Source organism: Primulina huaijiensis, chromosome 6, assembly GCF_012295235.1.
Source record: "Primulina huaijiensis isolate GDHJ02 chromosome 6, ASM1229523v2, whole genome shotgun sequence".
NCBI lineage: Eukaryota > Viridiplantae > Streptophyta > Magnoliopsida > Lamiales > Gesneriaceae > Primulina > Primulina huaijiensis.
The window spans coordinates 21,912,271-21,930,420 of NC_133311.1; the positions used below are offsets into that span (position 1 = coordinate 21,912,271).

Genomic DNA, 18,150 nt, shown 5'->3' on the forward strand with positions numbered 1-18,150 from the left:
GATTTTAAATCTACCATTTACATTATTTATCAAAACCTCTTATTCAACCTCAACTCAAGGGTAAAATAATAATTTTGTTTATAAACTCAAAAATGTTTCCATTATTTTTTGAATCTTGTGTTAAAAAACACACAAGCGTATATGTTCTATAAAGATAATTATATAAATTAACACAAAAACTTTCGTTAGACAACTCACGAGTCAATTTTGTGAGACAGATCTCCTATTTGAGATTTGGATATCTGTCTCTTGACAAGTAAGACAATCTCATAAAAATTCGTGTGTGAAAATGTAGGTGTTCTTCATTGATTTTTTTTTTTAAAAAAAAATTATGTTATAATCCTTATAATATGAACAAGATAAAATTTAAAATTCAATAACATTCTATTGGTAAAAAATTCTAAAAATTTGAAGTATCGAGATAAAAAAAAAATAGTGTATAACAATGAATTGTTTAAATAAATACTCGTAAGAGTAAGTAAAAAAAAATAGAAATTACATAAACATCATTCAATTAAAATTTAGCTAAACAATTTTTATTATTTTAATAGCGTTTCGATTAATTTTATTATTTATATTTGTATATATTTTAATTGATTGAGGATATTTGTGTATACATAGTTAAATTAGATACAAAGTATAAAACTATATAATAAGATAACCATATATATAATATATATAGACTATTCAACTGTTAATAATAATGACATTATTAATCCGTATTTAGTTGATATCGATACTTCTAACACTAATGTAACATATCGGGCTCAATTTTTATGGGCTCGAGCCCTGTATACCTTCTATCAGTTTATCTCAGCCCTGTTAAGATGTGATTTTGGGTAAAAATAAAATGGGCCGAGTCCAAAAGCCTTCAATTGCTCTAAATCCGAAAGAGGCCCAATAATGTTTTCTTGGAAACCCGATTTTCAAGTGATCAAGGATCGATCGTGATAAACAAACCTAAGCTAGAATTCAATATTTTTTCTACTGCATTCCGTTCGTAGCGTCAAGATCGCAGCGCAAATCATGGCAACCCATGTAAGTTCATCTTGTATTACGTAGCATTGAGTTAAATTCGGTTTGTGCGATCTCGTATTTATATATTTTTTTGGGGTTTAATGCTTTCAGTTGGTGGATTCAAATCCAGCAATGAACTGTTTGCTCGGCTCGGAAAGTGATTCTCAGAGAACTCTGTATGATTTCTGCATCTTTTAATGCATCGAATCTACTTATGAGCATGTGATACTTTAATTTTGATCCATGGTTAAGAACCCAGGGGTGTTGGTTGCCAGTGTGTAAGGTGCTCTTTGGTCGGGCTTTTATCGTTTTGAACTTAGTTTTCCCAGTGTGTAGTGTGTAAGAATTTCTGGAAGTTCATTAAATTTCTTATTATCTGCAGTTTTTTCGTTTAGTAGTTTGGTTTTTGAATTCGAGCTATATATTTTGAAAATTTTCTGTTTTTGTTGTCTTTAATATTTTATGAATGATGCAATGATAACGAGATAAGGTATTTGAAAAGCGAACTGAGTCCTAGCTCTCAGCTTCCAGAGTATAGAGTTTCTGAACTTTTTGTTGCGGAATTAGATATTCTCGAAGTTAGCCCAGATTTTAGTTGTTTTCTAATTTTATTATAAACGATTAATTAAGATGATTGGTTTTCACAGATATGCGTCTGTGTTGTGTTTTTTGGCATAGGTATCCATATGTGACGGGGACCTCAGTGGTTGGTCTCAAGTACAAAGATGGTATTCTTTTGGCCGCTGATATGGGAGGTTGGATCCTGAATCTGCCTCTTTCTTTATGCTCTATTAACATCGAGACATATGTGTCGAGTAATTAATGAATTGATAGGTCAAGCTTGGTGCCAATTTTACCAAGGTCTGCCTTTTTTTGTACAGATTTCCAGGCTAAAATTCCATCCTGTTACAGTAAATACTAGAGTTCTAATACTTGAAAGATGGATATCTAAGGTTTAAATCTTGGATGTCAACATGAGCAATTGCTCAAGCTTTCAATCAAGTAATTTTTTTGTAGACGTATTCTTGACACGTTAACCTAGTCCTATTCTTCTTTGATTAATTCTGACATCTTCATTTTATGTCTGGCACATTGAACTCCTGTTGCATATTTGCTCTGAACACTAATATTGTCGCAATTTTTCACCTGTTTCTGAAAATCTTGATCTCAGACGGTTGCCATTTGTCACGAATGGATTTCTTACTACTAGTAGTAGTCCCAAATGTCGTGTTTACCATGTACTGCTTTCATGGAGACATCGCCTCTTGATCTTGAATTAGCTTCACAAGTTTGTTGAACGCATAGTTGTTAAAACGAGCGCCTGGATGCGCCTAGGCGACAGGTGCCCCCATTGCACCTTGGTAATTACCCAAGCGCATCCCTTGAAACAAGCGTGCGCCTATGCCCAAGCGCAAGGCCTGGGTGAGGCGCAAAAGCTAGCGCCTCATGAAGTGGTCTGCAAATCTTGTACATAAATAAAATTTAGTTCAAGCCCAACCAAATTTGAAGCTCAATTACCAAAGCCCATAGCTATTTAATGATAAAAAAAGCCCTGCATTCATGTAATTTTTAACGATGAGCAGCAACTTTTCAGCTCCCTCGACTTCTATCTGCGATTCTGCGTGCAGCGCCCAAAAGGGCAAAACTGCAATTTTGGTTCTCAATTTCTAGCGATTCAAATAGGTTGCCCTTATTTTCTTTTTCCAAATGTTTTTACAGCTTACTGCTTCCAATTTCTTTCAATTCCAGAAGTTCCTGTTTCTTTCCATTCCAGAAGTTTTTTATGTGTATGATTTACGCCATATTATCTATTAATGAATTTTTATTTATATTGTTTGTTATTTTTGTGAATTATATTTAATTTATTTGATATTATAGTATAAATAATTTTATATATGCTGAATTTTAAAATTTATGTCAAATGCGCATTACTTCAATAAAGCGTGTGCTTCGCCTTGCGCCCAGGCTCCAAAGTACCCTAGCGTTTTAGTGTGTCTTGCGCCTTAAATAACTATGGTTGAATGTATGAATTTTTTGACGTATTGATGCCTCATATACATTTCTACTGTGCTTTGGTCACTCTAGTCTCCTAACACGTTCATTAATAGGTTCCTACGGATCTACGCTTCGGTACAAAGGTGTGGAGCGATTGAAGCCGGTTGGGAAACATTCTATTATAGGAGCTAGTGGTGAGATCAGCGATTTTCAGGAGATAATGCGCTATCTTGACGAGCTTATGTAAGTGTGTATGATATTTAATAGTGGTAATTTAATTTTCACATGGCTTATTTTTTCTAAGACAATTATTCGTGTGTTGCGGTACATTTTTGACTCTTTCTTTTGCTTGCTCTACGGATGTAGCTTGTATGATAACATGTGGGATGATGGGAACTCCTTGGGCCCAAAAGAGGTGCATAATTATCTAACAAGAGTAATGTACAATCGCCGTAATAAGTTCAGTCCATTGTGGAATTCACTTGTGCTTGGTGGGGTTAAAAATGGGCAGAAGTACCTTGGAACGGTTGTTTTTCTTTTCCCTTTTTGATATTTTTATTACTTTTTCCCCCCTCCAAATTTCCGTACATATTTTGTCATGTCGAGCACACAGGTTCATTATTTTTTGAATGCATTCAGGTTAGTATGATAGGTGTACATTATGAGGACAACCATGTCGCGACTGGATTCGGTAATCACCTAGCACGCCCTCTTTTACGTGATGAATGGCATGAGAATTTGACTTTTGAAGAGGGTGTGAAGTTACTGGAGAAATGCATGCGTGTGCTACTGTATCGTGACCGATCAGCTGTTAACAAGATTCAGGTTCGATTTATCGGGCGTGAAATATACCTGAAACTACTTATTTGGTTATATAAGATATTTTGATACTCTCTTGACGTTCCTTTATTTTTGCTCTTTCTGGGGCCCACTACTCGTTGCTTGAAATGAAGCACCAAGGACTAGTTTTAAGATTATCTAATTTATCAGAATTTTGTAGATGGTTTGTCGAACTTATGCAATCATATGTGGATCTTGCATGATATTTATGTGTGGACTGGAGGTCCTTGAGCAAATTTCATTAGAACTGAAAGAGTCGGGGATTATTTTGAGCACACCTGACGTCCTTTTATTTACTGTATGTATGATCATCTATTTCCAAATAGCTGAATCTATCCCCACGTTAACTAGTGCTGGAGTGGAATGCATGGCTTACAGTTTTTTGGTTGTTGGGGATTAGCTATCATACTTTTTCAGTGACAATTAATATTACTCCACAGATATCAAAGATAACAGAGGAAGGAGTTGCAACTTTTCCGCCATACTCGTTGAAGACTTATTGGAATTTCTCTGCTTTCCAGAATCCAACTATTGGTGCCGAGGGATCATGGTAGGAGGATCAAGTTGTAAACAGTGTTTTGCATTTGCTAAATGTTTTTCAGGTTTATTTGGTTCGAATTTGGCTGGATACATTTTAAATATGTAATTTTGTATGTTTGTTTTAGTTGCAACCCTTGGTCTGCAACTAATTCGTATCAGCTACCCGAATTTCGCATCTATGTTGTGCAATGTTTCAATCAAAGAATCATTCATTCCTGTCCCTTAAATCATACTTCATAAACTCAGGCGAGTTTTTTTGTTTTCCAATTTTTTCAACCATGTTGCCCTTTTCAACCAACCTCTTTATTTCTCATAATGTATAGTGCAGTAGCGAGTTCCTTGTCATTTTACATGGTGTGTGTGTGAAAAAAAGTGAACTAGATTTTACTCTATTTTAGTTTAGAAATGGTGCTCTTTCATGGATTATGGAAGCCATTGATTCTATTTTACATCCTATGAACTTCAAGTTCACGATATGCATACCATTGGACTTGTAACATTAAATGAGACGACGCTTCAGACATATTTTCATCCATTTATGACAGTTTCTGTGAGTTGGCAGAAATAAATTATTTTTCATATCATCAACCGGTGAGATTTGGGTACGACCAGAGTATATATGTTGTAAAAATAAACAAGTTTAACAAATTATCGAAGAGTACAAAGCAAATTTTATTCTCATCAGTATAATTTGGGTGGTTTTAAATATTCATTTTGCCACTGAAATGTTGGAGTTTATTTAATCTGACTGGTTTTTTTGTTATTATTCTTTGTGCATATTTTCTTCAATTTGCTCGACTGTAGTCCGGCGTTTCAATGTTTTGTTCATTGAGTCTATGTCATATCTAGAGTATATTTTTATTTTGAGACAATCTCTCGATCGATTTATATCCCATTAATCAAGATATAATTTTTATCTGAAAGTTTTAGGTCGAATTTTGAGGAAAAAGATTCAATGATTTGTACCTCCTATTTGCAAATATAAATCTGTTCAATTTTGTATAATTTAAAAAACATAGATTTAAATCCCCCGATTAGCTCTTATGTTTTCAACAAAAACAAGATATTTCAAACTATTATTTACTGGAATGTTTAAGTATCGTTACTTGAATCAAATGCTCCAATGATCGAATCATTTCATTTGAATATATAATCCTATACTTGCAATGCCTCATCCTGCAGGGTTAAAAACAAACTCAAGATTAAAGTCAAAGGATTTGAAATCCTTAAATTTATTGAACTAGACACACACACGTGTGTGTGTATAGATTGATAGATAACACTCTGTTTACGGGGTCGGCGGTATGCTTAATACTGGCGGCGGCGGCGGCGGAGTTGGCTCCCTTACCATATTGAAACTATTGGCCATCAAGACATAATCTGCATTATTTATTTCATATGTAAACAATACAATATATTGTCATTGGATTTCAGATATAAACAATCATATAGCTTACAAAACAAAAATAATAACAGAATAAAGTAATAATATATAGAATAGTTGTGGGGGGTTGGAGAAATTACTTTCAGACAAGGCAAAAAAACCTTATATTTTCGATTGCATGCATACCTGGAAAGATAATCGATCTCCCTTCAACTCTTGAATAAACGAGAAATATTAAAATTATTAGTACAATCTTCTTCAAGCCCTCCATGGTGTGTGCATGCGTAATATGCAAGATCGCTGGGCTCAATTATATAGATTTTAATTTAATGGTTGTGCTCGTTTTCTGAGGAAATAATTAATTGAACAATGGCATGAATTGAACGTTGCTATTTTTTCATTATTTTTTAAACGCAAAATATATATTGGTCATATAATTAAATAATCCCTAATTAAGACTTTTAAGTAGCTATACAACACATTTTTTATATACGAATTTGGTAGATATAAATATAATCGGTCTTCATCCATGCCATTTTCAAATATAGCATGATAGGGGGAAGGTTACATGTAAGACCATAAAGGTTCAACTTTAATTTCTGGATGTTAAACAAACCAAGTATAATTTTACCGATCTGGTATATATAATATAATATATATGTAATATATATTTTAAAAAAATGAGGAAAAAAGTAAATAAAATAAAAAATTACACCGTTCAATCGAATTAATTTCCTGTGAAAACTACCACATCGATGAAATTATAATTAGTTTGTTTAGAAATTAAAGTTGAACCTTATGGTCTTAATATATACATACCTATTATTCTACCATTACTCACCATTAATTAAGTTGCTTGACTCGACTCCAAAAGGTCAAATATATCTTTTCAAATATTCCATGACAAATCAATAATTTTAATAAAAGATGATTTAAATTATTAGTTAAAAAGTTGTATACGTAATGTAATAATACACGTAAATTTCGAGCGACAATACCATTTTATTAAAATATCGCGTATAAAACTTAAAAAAGAGAAAAAAAAAAATCAATGTCCATTATCATATATAGAATAATGCTAATGCACAACCAATATATCGTTATAGCGATATTTACAACTATTATATAGCGAGATTTTACTGTTATATCGCNTATATAATAGTGTTTTTGTGACTCCTTTCCCAGAATCATCCTCGTGTTCTCAAGTCTACAAAACGTTTCTTATTTGCTGCCGTGAAGACGCTACCAAAGTTTGTGTTACAAAAGTGAACATTTATCAATATGTGTAGATCCACTGAAATATTAATAAACTCCATATATATTAATAAATGCTCACTATTAGAATGAGATGCACCTTTCATTCTCCCGTGGTTGGATATTTTGGTTTCAAGGTTGTCTGATCAAAATACACGACCAGATTTTCAACATGAAACATCAAGGCCAAGCAGCTCAACACTCCAAGTAATTGGGACTGAACCAGATTTAATGAAATGAAGTTGTGTCAAATGACCCTAGAACAAGTCTAGCAAACTTTGGCTGCACTGAACAAACATCAGCCGATGCCATCTGAAACTTGCAGGCTTTGCCATTTATCGTTCGAGAGATCGGGATTGTCTGATGTTTCTTGCTCCGATATCCGGCTTTCTAAATGGCTAACTAAATCACTCATTGACATGGAGGAACGGGGCCCCGGTACCATAATCTGGTCCCAATTGTCGAGTGCCAACAGTTGCTTGACGCAGCCAATGTCAATATTTACCACTATCTGACCATCCCTAGCTGAGTGAGAAGGCAATAAAAGTCGGTTAGACATGAAAGGATGCTCCAGTTCCAAAACAGGATAAAATAGATACCAATAACCTTTTCCTTCCTCCACCTCCTTTCCAAAAATGAAACAATTTGGAGAGGGAAAAATACAACTTAAAGATTGTGCCGTATCGTTCAGTGAAGCTCAGTTTTATATTTTCACTATATATATATAACATGTCATTGTACGAGTATCTTACCAAATATCTAATCTCAAGAGGAAGATTGATGTAAACATGAATTCTAAATTGCAATGTTACCTGAGCACGGTGAGGGAATATCACGAATGTAAGACCCTAAATTCCCCCTGAGAGTATCTTGATCATTCTTTGAAAAGGAAGATCGAGCTCCTGATGGTGAAGTAGAATCCTGTATTCTGAAAAATGAAGGGCTCCCCTGATTATTCAAGTCAACTTCATTATCGTTTTTAGCTTGATCATCTAATATAGAGAGTTTGGGTTCAAAATATGGTGAATCCAATGTAATTTCTTCTTGCTGACTGAGAGAGTTTAAGTGCGGATCATATTGAACAAGTTTTTCGAACTGCTTCCCTAACAAGCCGTGTTAAATTGGATCAACTCCAAAAGTGATGGGCTTTTTTTCTCAGGCTCGATCCCATGTACTCGGTTCATCAAGCGGACTGTATTGCGAAGCAGGCCGTGCATATCCACATATATATTCCCGCTTTCTGCTGCTTGAAAGAATCAGGAAACAAATAACCCATGAAGCAAAGCCTTATTATATTCAGTAGTCAAGTACTTTTTCATTACAAATTAGTTTTCATTCGTTTCTGTCAAACCAACAATTAAAGCACTAACTTTCATGAATCTAAAACAACATCAAGTAGCAAGAATCGCAACTCGGGTAAAAATATAACAGGCATCCAGGCAGGATAACTCACATTAATATTCCTTGTAGAAAATATCATTGATTTGGAGAGTCGACACTAAGATCAACAGTGAATCCATCACATTGACTCACATATATAATGAAAATAGTCCTCTCCCTATATACAGTCCTAAGGCTAGAAAACAAATCAAACAAAGTATTGGTAAACAATCTGGGTTTTATCAAACTTACCAAACAGGGCTTTAATCCATTCATTTATTTGTACAATTTGAATTAATTCAATTAATAAATCAAGTTAATCTTTGTATAAATTCTAATTATAATTTTATCTAATCATGTACTGTGTTTGAGTTTGTGCTTTAATATATATTTTCCCCATCAAAATGAGGGTATTATAGATATAAATATTTTGGGAAGAAAAGTTTATTTGTTTTACAAACAAATTGTTCTAAGAGTTGATAATTAATTATATAGTTGGATAATATCAACTATTGTTGTGGGCTCAACGTATGTAACATAGATTTCATGTTTTAATGATTTAAATATGAAATGATCAAGTAGAGGAAAATAAGTTTCTTGTCCGATTAAATTTCCATTAGATGCAACAATGAAATACTTCATATATATATATATATATAAACCAAAAGCATTCCATTAAACCAGGTCGTATCTGTTATTAATGTATATATCATGCGATCCGGTCAAATTAAATAGTCTGTTTGTCACTATATGCGGATATTGAAAAGGGACTTTGTAAAGAAAAGAAAATGGTTCTATTTTTTTCCATAATGATGATGAAAAAAGTTGGAGCAAGTATGAATTTTCATCTGGATTTGTCCGTCGAGGAAGATAACATAAAATAGCAGAGATAAGTTACAACATACAAAAAAATTACTTCGGGAAATGCGTAAGTTCCATTTAAACAAGAAATCCCACATTATGATCTATAAATTAACCTGTTAATATTGGAACTTGGACTTAACTCAACTCCAAAAACTAGCTCAAGGAGGGAGGATTGTCCAAATCCATATATGCAACTTCCAGGTTATTTATCCAACCGATGTGGGACAACTAACACCCCACGCTCAGGAATAAACATCTAGAGTGTGAAGTTTACAAATGACCCAACAATGGACAGAACGGGTGACCTAACTATAGGCAGTCAAACACATAACGGTGGAACCTAAGTTCTGATACCAAGTTAAGATTGGAATTTGGACATAACTCAACCCCAAAACTTTTAGATTATTTATACAATTGACGTGCACAGCTAACATAACTTAGTTTCATTTTTGCTAAATACATGTCAACATTTTGCCTGCCTCTGCCATTCCGCCTTGTGGAAAAAGCTTTCATGCTGTAATATCAATCAATGTCAGCGCCAGTCGGTAACTACCCAAACTGTCCCACCTAGCTATAATGGACTTTAATTGATTCTATTGCATTGTAAAATTAATCAACAGTCAGTTTAATTCAACTATTTCCATAGTTTATTTTCGTAAAATCATGTACAAGATTATTTCATTTTAATTAAGGAAGGGAAACTATATATCCATGCATGTTAAAGCTTGTACACAAATATGGATTATACAAACCTAATTACATGAAACCAGATATTAAATCATGGATAAACGATTTGACTTGACTCAATATTTGTATTATTTTATTGTAATGGTAAGTTAATCTAATGTTTCAGATATATTTATATGTGCATGTGAATAGTACTCATCAATTAAGAGACGTGCACTTCATATAAATGTGTGATTAAATGTATAATTGTCACATTATTTGTGGTACAGTGACATAAACATCTCATAATAGACGAGAAATATGTGTTCGATTCAACGGATGATAGTTTAAAAAAAAAACTACGGCTATAATAAAGAAAAATGTAAAATCACTAGATGTATGTATGTAGGCAAATGCATTGACTAAAATATGATGACCAGAAATTGCAGCTGCGAATTAAATTTTGAAATGAAAAAGTTTATTGGATAATCACGAACCAATAGCCCACATCAAATGAAGAAAACAACATACAAGAAAACTCAGCCGTTTTCAGACGGCCACTAAATACCTACAAAACCCACCCTTTACTCCGCCGGCCACCAACCCTACCCCACCTCACTAACGCTATAACATTGTTTCCATTTTCATTGGAGGACTCAGTCTTCTTTTCTGGTTAACAAATCTCATCAAACCCCGTATAATCTTCTTCTTCTTCTTCATTTTTCTTACATTTTAAAAACGTGTGGATTTTTTAGGGTCTTCTTGCTGCACTGAAATTTTCATGGCGAAAACCTCAAAGCAAAACCTTAAAAACAGTGCTGTCAATTCGACAGAAAAGAATACTAAGGCTTCTCCAAAGGTCAAACGAACACGTAAAAGTGTTCCGAGAGAGTCTCCTCAGCAACGTAGCTCTGTTTATCGAGGGGTCACAAGGTAATATAATTCTCTATGTGATTTATGTTTTTCTGCATGTTGAATTTATCGATTTATTACTGATTGTCATGAATTCTTAATTTCTTTTTTTTTATTGGCAAAATGATTAAATTAGTGATAAATGAATGATGTGGTGAAATAATATTTCAGACACCGGTGGACGGGTAGATATGAAGCTCATCTGTGGGATAAGAATTGCTGGAACGAATCCCAGAACAAGAAAGGGAGGCAAGGTATGTCAAGATTTCATTTCTTCTTTTTTTTTTAATAAATATTTTTATTCATGATTAGGAAGAGTAGCACAATTTATTTAATTAAATACGCCATCACTGATGCGGATTTACCTTTTTTTTTGCTTTTTGTTGGTTTGCATTTTTGTCATTGGTGGTTGATGTGATCCTACAAAAATGCAGTATATCTTGGTAAGTATATTGACCATAATTATCATGTAATTTACATGTTCAAACAATAAGCCAAGAATGAAAAAAATCCCTTTTACAAATTTAAACAAATCAGCAATAAAAAAACACTTTTTTAGTGATGAAAAAGCTTGTTGATTTGATCACGAATCGGCCCTTTTCACTGAATGTTATCCCATGTTATGATTTTAAATTTGTGTTTTTTTAGGGGCCTACGATGACGAAGAAGCAGCTGCACATGCATATGACTTGGCTGCATCGAAGTATTGGGGACAAGACACCATCCTAAATTTTCCAGTAATTCGAACTCCAGACAATTTTGATTATTGATGATCATCGACTTCATGAAAATGACGTACGATTCATTTCAATTTAACGACTTATTTAAAAAGCTTGAATTATTTTTATGTATGTAGCTTTCCACTTATCAACAAGAGTTGAAGGAAATGGAAGGCCAATCGAAGGAAGAGTATATTGCTTCATTGAGAAGGTACAAAATAACCAGAACCAAGTTAATACACCATTCGTTGCAAGAGTGATTAGGAAAAAAAACACCAATTTTAATGAAAATTAATTAAATTTTATGTAATAATCATTAAAATTTAAATTTTGGCCCCTTAATTTTATTTTATTTTTTTATAGATTTTATAGTAAAATTTAAATACTTCATTTTGGTCAAGATTCTCGTTACATTTCAACGAGTCTAGGTTGTTAACGTTGTTTTGACATTTTTCATTAACTTCGATGGCAGGAAAAGCAGTGGGTTTTCTAGAGGCGTGTCCAAGTATAGAGGAGTGGCGAGGTAACGTAGTCTACTTGAAATTCATTAATTTCATCTCATTAAAAAATTAATAATGTTTTATTATCTTAAAAAGGTAATAAATATTTTAGCCTCCACAAATATTTTCTACTTCTCTTCTTTTTATCTTTTCTGTGACAAAACATATGACAATGACTCGCATAAATCAGGGAAATAATTAATGGCTTTGAAAAAGTTCACAATCTCCCAACTAAAATAATTTGATGCGTTTCATAAATACAATAGGGTCCTATACCAAAATTTGAATTCACATCACTTATTGCCAAAACGGACCTTTTAGTTTATCACATATCAAAGGTTCAAAATTGTGCCATTAAGTTGTGAACTCTATGAATAAATATTTAAAAATTTGAATGATATATACATGTATTATTATGATATAGATTAGAGGCGAATTTCATGTGTCGTCGGAAAAAATATTCAAATTATACGCACATTTTTTAAAAAATATACATATATAGAAGCCTCCTCACCATGCACATACCCAATTTTATCTTCTCCTTCCAGACTAATGCCAATTACTAAAAATTGGCTCTAGATATGGGAAATTAATAATAGGCATGATGAATGTGAGTGTTCTATTCCATGGTTTCAAGATTTTTGGGCATTAATTTGTTTGCCTTTTTTGGCTTAGACATCATCACAATGGAAGATGGGAAGCTCGCATAGGAAGAGTCTTCGGCAACAAATATCTTTACCTTGGGACATATGGTACGTCATAACATATATTTGCTTATATATTAAGATATTTAATTATTATTTATTATTTTTAAGTCTCGAACTATTTTCACTCACTATTAAATTTATTATTTCATTATTATTATATTAAATAATGGGTGATTGAACTTGAAAAGGTCCACCGAGATGTACTCATAATATAAAAGACAAAAACTTGTGTGAGACGGTCTTACGGGTCTTATTTTGTGAGACAGATCTCTTATTTGAGTCATCCATGAAAAAGTATTACTTTTTATGCTAAGAGTATTATTTTTTATTGTGAATATCGGTAGAATTGACCAGTCTCACAGATAAAGATTCGTGAAACCGTCTCACAAAAGACCTATTCAATATAAAAATACACTGCTTAAGAATAGTTCCTCAAGCATACCCGACTTAGAATGAAATTTGATAGCATATAAGATCAAAACTATAAATAAAAAAGTACACATGAGGAAAAATGCAATTTCCCTAAAATATATGATATTTCTATTAATTATTATAGTTTTGGGGCGTAACAAGTCAAATATTAAAACAACATGTTCACATGTATAAACGAGCATCAAGTATAATGGCAAATAGTTAGTAAGCTGAAAGCAAAAGAATATGGTTGGCTAATTATATTGCGTAGATCACCAACCCTCAACAGCTAGCAAGATCTGCTATTGTACATTGTAAATGCAATTAAAATTTCAACACTTGCCCACCAAAATTTTCATGCAATTTGAAATCTTGAATTTATTATTTACAGTTACTCATTTAAAACAACCGAATTTCCCAAATCGCCCTTGAATAAATTCCGTTTAGGTTCTTTGAGTTGAGCTATACTCATTAACTCGTCTTAAATTTAAGATCTTGATGTTAGTTGAGTGGTCGAATTTCATTTTGGTTCTTATATTTTGATTTTGTGCAGCTACCCAAGAAGAAGCTGCGGCTGCATACGACATGGCAGCCATAGAATATCGAGGGATCAATGCTGTTACTAATTTCAACCTAAGTCGTTATATCAATTTGTCGCAACCTCTGGCAAGCGATGCACGAGCAAACCCTAATGACAAAGTTGACATTAACAAGATCCACAACCCTAATCAAGAATCAGGATTGGCCTACCTCAACTACCACGAGCAAAGCTCGAGCTCGGCTGAGACCACCACCGAAACGCCACCATATCTCGGTGGCTCATCCATCACTGCCATGTCGGCCCTAGGAATATTGCAACAATCCTCCAAGTTCAAGGAAATGTTGGAGCAAACAGCAACCTGTGACAGCCCTTTGAGCCTCTCTGAACGCGATGTCCCTCCTCGAAGTTGCTTTCCTGATGACATACAAACCTCGTTCGATTTTCAAGATTCGAGCAGGTTCTCTGAGGAGCAAAGCATTATTTTCGGGGACTATGATTCCTTCGCGTTGCCAATGTACGATCTTGATGATTAGCAATAAATTAAAAGTGATATTATTTCATAACTTAGTGACTCAGATTAATTGATTCTTTTTTTGAAGCCAACAATATTCTAAGGCAGATTGACACTTGGTAACTTGGAGCATGCAAAAGAGGCTAGGTTTTTAATACTATAATAGAAATGAGAGATTTCCCCACTCTATTTGATGATTAATCAAGTGTAGATATATATAATTTTCATTTCTCCACTGCATTTCTTTAATAGATGGGTTTCTTACAAAGGAATTTCATTAAAGTTCTATTTTGGGCAATCTTTGTCAGTGCATGATTAGTTTTTCCATATATCTTACAATCTTAGTTCTTAAGGTAACTGCTGCTGTTTTTCTTTCTTTTTTTTTTTTTTTGTGTGTCAGAAATTGTTTCTACCAATTTATTGTGATATTTTATGTGTTAAAAAGTTGCTTTCATGGAAAAACTATTGTTTCTACCAGTTCTTAAGGTAACTGCTGCAGTTTTTCTATTATGGATGAAAATCTAGCACCTAAGCGCATAAAATATTTAGTGCGGAAAATCAATGGGAAAATAGTGATGGATTTGATCCTTGCGGTAGAATTTTGATTCATCAAGAAATGCTCGAATCATACTGTGCAGCAGAGTTTTGAATCTATGGAAGCCAAACATATGCAGAAGGCTTGGTATCCAGTTAATGGATATCTGCAAAATAGATTATTTCTGATTCTCAGTAATGTATCACGGAAAATAACACCAGGGATACTTGACATTTATATTTGATGTCACCTACCTATAATCCATTTCATATTTGGACTTTGCCACTCTTCCAAGTTGAAGGATTGTTTGCTTTCCGTTTCTCTAATGTCAATCACAATACGATTTTGATCGGTCTCTTCAAATAATTCGGTAGCTTAAAACAAAAGTTGTATAATGAATGATTACCTCCAAAGTTAACTGGAAGTTCTTCATCGAACTTCGAATTTTAAGACCTGCCCTTCCTCCTCTGTCTCTGAAATCCAGCTCGTATTGCTTCGAGGTCTAAGCAAAATAATGGAGTTATCTTACGTTATGTAAGAGAAGGAAATGATCAGATTAAATCCACTATACACACCTACCTTATTGTAATGAGGAACTTTTGAGAACAGCTGATGAACTTTATCTTTGTTCATCTCCCATTCTGTGGGTAATCCATTAATATGTTGTACCTAATACATAAAAAGCTACTCGATATAATTATAGGATCACATTTTTCCAAAAAGTTCGATGAAACTATTGATTAAAAAAGCACAGGGCCTAACATCTACAACTATTACTGAAAACTGATGGTAAGCATCAACCTTATCCAAATCTTTCATGCTGCAGAACAAAAAACACCAAATTGCAGATATAAGTGGACCATATTTGGGATTGTTAAGGTATATAGTGGTAGAGTCGGAGACTCAGAGGAGCCTGACGGGGCACGGACCCCCTCTCTTCATTTTTCCTCGTAACATATATTCTTAGGTACTGCATATAAAAAAAAATTGATTTCTATTCTCCTAATTTTTTTGAGTTTATATATATCCTCCATACTCAAAACTTCGGGCTTGCATCAAGTTTACCTGATTAGTATTCTTCAGCTGCATAGAGTAGTGCTTAGGAATCCATGCCTTCATGCTTCGGTAACTTCCAGTCCAGGTAGATATAGTAGGCACGAATCTGCAAAATCCATAGTCGAGCTTTCATAACTTCATCAGGAACTGGTAAAAAATTGTTCCTAAAGATTCAACTTACTTCACAGCAGCCAATAATTTGGGGTTCCTATTCAACATATTCTGACTTTGCCCCTGTAAAATGCAGCAAATTCTGTCAAAGAAAATAAAATGAATTTACTAATGCAGATGAAGCTAACTCACGACTTTTTTCAATAATCTGCTTAGTTTACATTTTAAATTATCAAAATTAGGACGAGTTTAAATATGTGATAAAGTCAAATTAAAATATGGTTCATTGTGATCCCGTGACTTCAACATGGGAATCAATTCGACTTCTAATCCTAATTCAAGTGACTCGATCAGAGCTCAGATATAAAAGAACATATTGAAAAAAGTACTCATATGAACCCATATGTGAAGTGAAATATGCCTATAGCTAAATTTAGGAAACTTTATGCTTACCTGATCCCATATATGGTATTTTGATCCCATTATGTTGGCAGTCACGATGCCAATTAAGTTGTCATCTAAGCCAATATTTTTGGCCTTTGGATTTATAGATATTGTGAACTCTGATCTTCCTTTGGATCTTCTGTGATGAGCCACCGCAAGTTTGCGATTTTGTCGCCCCTGACCCTCCTATCATGTGACATAAGCAACAATTATAAGTCTTGTGCATCAAGCCCAAAATTTTCATATGATACTTGGTCAAGTGCCAAACATCAAGTCGAAAACCAATTCCATAAACTCGAAATTGGTCTTACGTTTGTATAAAGTGTGTACAACGTGCCTCCATCGAATCCATCCGGCGACCTTTCTTTCACTATAATACATGTGCATCTCCCTACGTCCACCGGCAAAGGTCTACACAACAAGGACCTGCAAAGCACAATAACCAAGAACCCCGCCACCTTCAATGATTAAATCCAGAGCCAGTATTATCCGAACATTTTGATTTTTTTTCCTATTCCAGATGGCCAATTGATGTTTCTGTTGTGCCTCTTAATAAATAAAACTTATTTCCCATTACTAGCATTATTTCAAGCTGAAATCTTGAATAAAATTCATTGAGTATTACCAACCTATTCGGCAAAGTCGACCATGAAGAAACTGGAGCAGCTTCGGAATCAGAATGGTCCCAAACATTGACCGAATCCTTGTTCTCTGAACCAAAATCATCCCAAATCTTCAATCCAATGTTCGAATCGGGCACTTGCCTCTTCATGCACAGCTGCAAAGAAGATGGCTTCAACAGATTCTCCTTCCCATTTGAAGATGCTCTCAAGAAACTGTCTTTTTTCCCATTTTCAATAACCTTGTTTTCTCTCCCATTAATTTTCTCGGGTGTTATATTTGGTGCTGAATTCTCTTTATCTTCATTATCAAAAGCTGAATTACGGCGCATTCTCACAGAAATTGAGGCCCCGTTCCACTCTCCTTCGCTGGAGCTACGGCTATGTTTCCTCTCGATAAGGGGGTTCCGATACAGGGAAGAACTGCACGAAGATTGGCGACAAATTGTGGTTTCTTTGCAACAAGCCATGGTTCAAAAGTTTGGATTTTGGAGGAAGTACTTGAGGGGTTTTGGAGAGTTGAGTGGAAATTATGAATCTTGGATTTATGTAATAGCGTGTCTTTTTTGGTGTTACAGATGAAACAAACGGCTATTTGAATTTGAAAATTCGAATAAGGAAGTTTTCGGTTTTGTGTGTGAAATCTGTACTTTGGAACTAATCAGGTAAATTTATTACGGCTTGACAAATGATTCAACCCGTGTTTTGGTTTCGTATCAATTATCATGTGAATAATATCTTAATAATAAAAACATCTTGATATCTGTTTGCAACTACGTCAGTCGAATATACTATAATAAACAATCTCTGACTTGAATTATTGATAAAACTATAAAAATTTTTCAGTTCATCATATGCTTACCTACTTCATTGACTAAAACATGGATAGACAGCTCCAAGGGTCCAACTAATAAATTTTCTACTTTGGAAGGTGTATAGACAAAGATAAACGACCAACAGTATTTAATGTATATTATTTTTAAATATATTTATTGGACTTCGAGTCTTGAATCTGAGTGTGTATGGGCCCTTCAGATTTTTTTTTAGTTGCGGCTCGGTCTGGGAAGAAGAGCAGGCGCCAAGAAATTTAAACTGAGAAAAGTCAGGATCCATTATCATTGGGAGGCCCAAAAGAAACACTAA

The 18,150-nt window shown here is 34.0% G+C and overlaps 3 protein-coding genes and 1 long non-coding RNA gene across 5 annotated transcripts; 2 read left to right on the plus strand and 2 right to left on the minus strand.

Annotated features, from left to right (window-relative positions):
• Window positions 1-891: 891 nt before the first annotated feature.
• Window positions 892-4,619, plus strand: LOC140978702 (proteasome subunit beta type-4-like). The gene is made up of 7 exons (XM_073443907.1): window positions 892-1,038; window positions 1,129-1,193; window positions 1,696-1,772; window positions 3,126-3,255; window positions 3,379-3,538; window positions 3,652-3,837; window positions 4,293-4,619. Exons 1-7 carry the CDS (start codon window positions 1,027-1,029, stop codon window positions 4,404-4,406), a joined length of 744 nt encoding a protein of 247 aa, XP_073300008.1. The 5' UTR covers window positions 892-1,026; the 3' UTR covers window positions 4,407-4,619.
• Window positions 4,620-5,456: 837 nt separating this feature from the next.
• On the minus strand, window positions 5,457-6,167 carry LOC140978716 (uncharacterized). Its single transcript, XR_012175602.1, has 2 exons — window positions 5,963-6,167; window positions 5,457-5,772 (listed from the first exon to the last, which is right to left on the minus strand). It is a non-coding gene; the product is annotated as an uncharacterized lncRNA (long non-coding RNA).
• Window positions 6,168-10,471: 4,304 nt separating this feature from the next.
• On the plus strand, window positions 10,472-14,531 carry LOC140979255 (AP2-like ethylene-responsive transcription factor At1g16060). 2 transcript variants are annotated; one of them, XM_073444591.1, is made up of 8 exons: window positions 10,472-10,873; window positions 11,024-11,106; window positions 11,287-11,295; window positions 11,501-11,589; window positions 11,709-11,782; window positions 12,044-12,094; window positions 12,747-12,823; window positions 13,743-14,531. In XM_073444591.1, exons 1-8 carry the CDS (start codon window positions 10,722-10,724, stop codon window positions 14,261-14,263), a joined length of 1,056 nt encoding a protein of 351 aa, XP_073300692.1. In that variant the 5' UTR covers window positions 10,472-10,721; the 3' UTR covers window positions 14,264-14,531. The 2 variants fall into 2 exon arrangements, with proteins under 2 accessions (XP_073300692.1, XP_073300693.1); XM_073444592.1 differs by lacking the exon at window positions 11,287-11,295 and having other exon boundaries at window positions 13,743-14,530.
• A 290-nt stretch (window positions 14,532-14,821) lies between these two features.
• LOC140979341 (tubby-like protein 8) lies at window positions 14,822-17,651 on the minus strand. Its single transcript, XM_073444694.1, has 9 exons — window positions 17,017-17,651; window positions 16,699-16,813; window positions 16,397-16,573; window positions 16,014-16,066; window positions 15,842-15,938; window positions 15,356-15,445; window positions 15,183-15,278; window positions 15,031-15,098; window positions 14,822-14,942 (listed from the first exon to the last, which is right to left on the minus strand). Exons 1-9 carry the CDS (start codon window positions 17,475-17,477, stop codon window positions 14,867-14,869), a joined length of 1,233 nt encoding a protein of 410 aa, XP_073300795.1. The 5' UTR covers window positions 17,478-17,651; the 3' UTR covers window positions 14,822-14,866.
• Window positions 17,652-18,150: the final 499 nt, after the last annotated feature.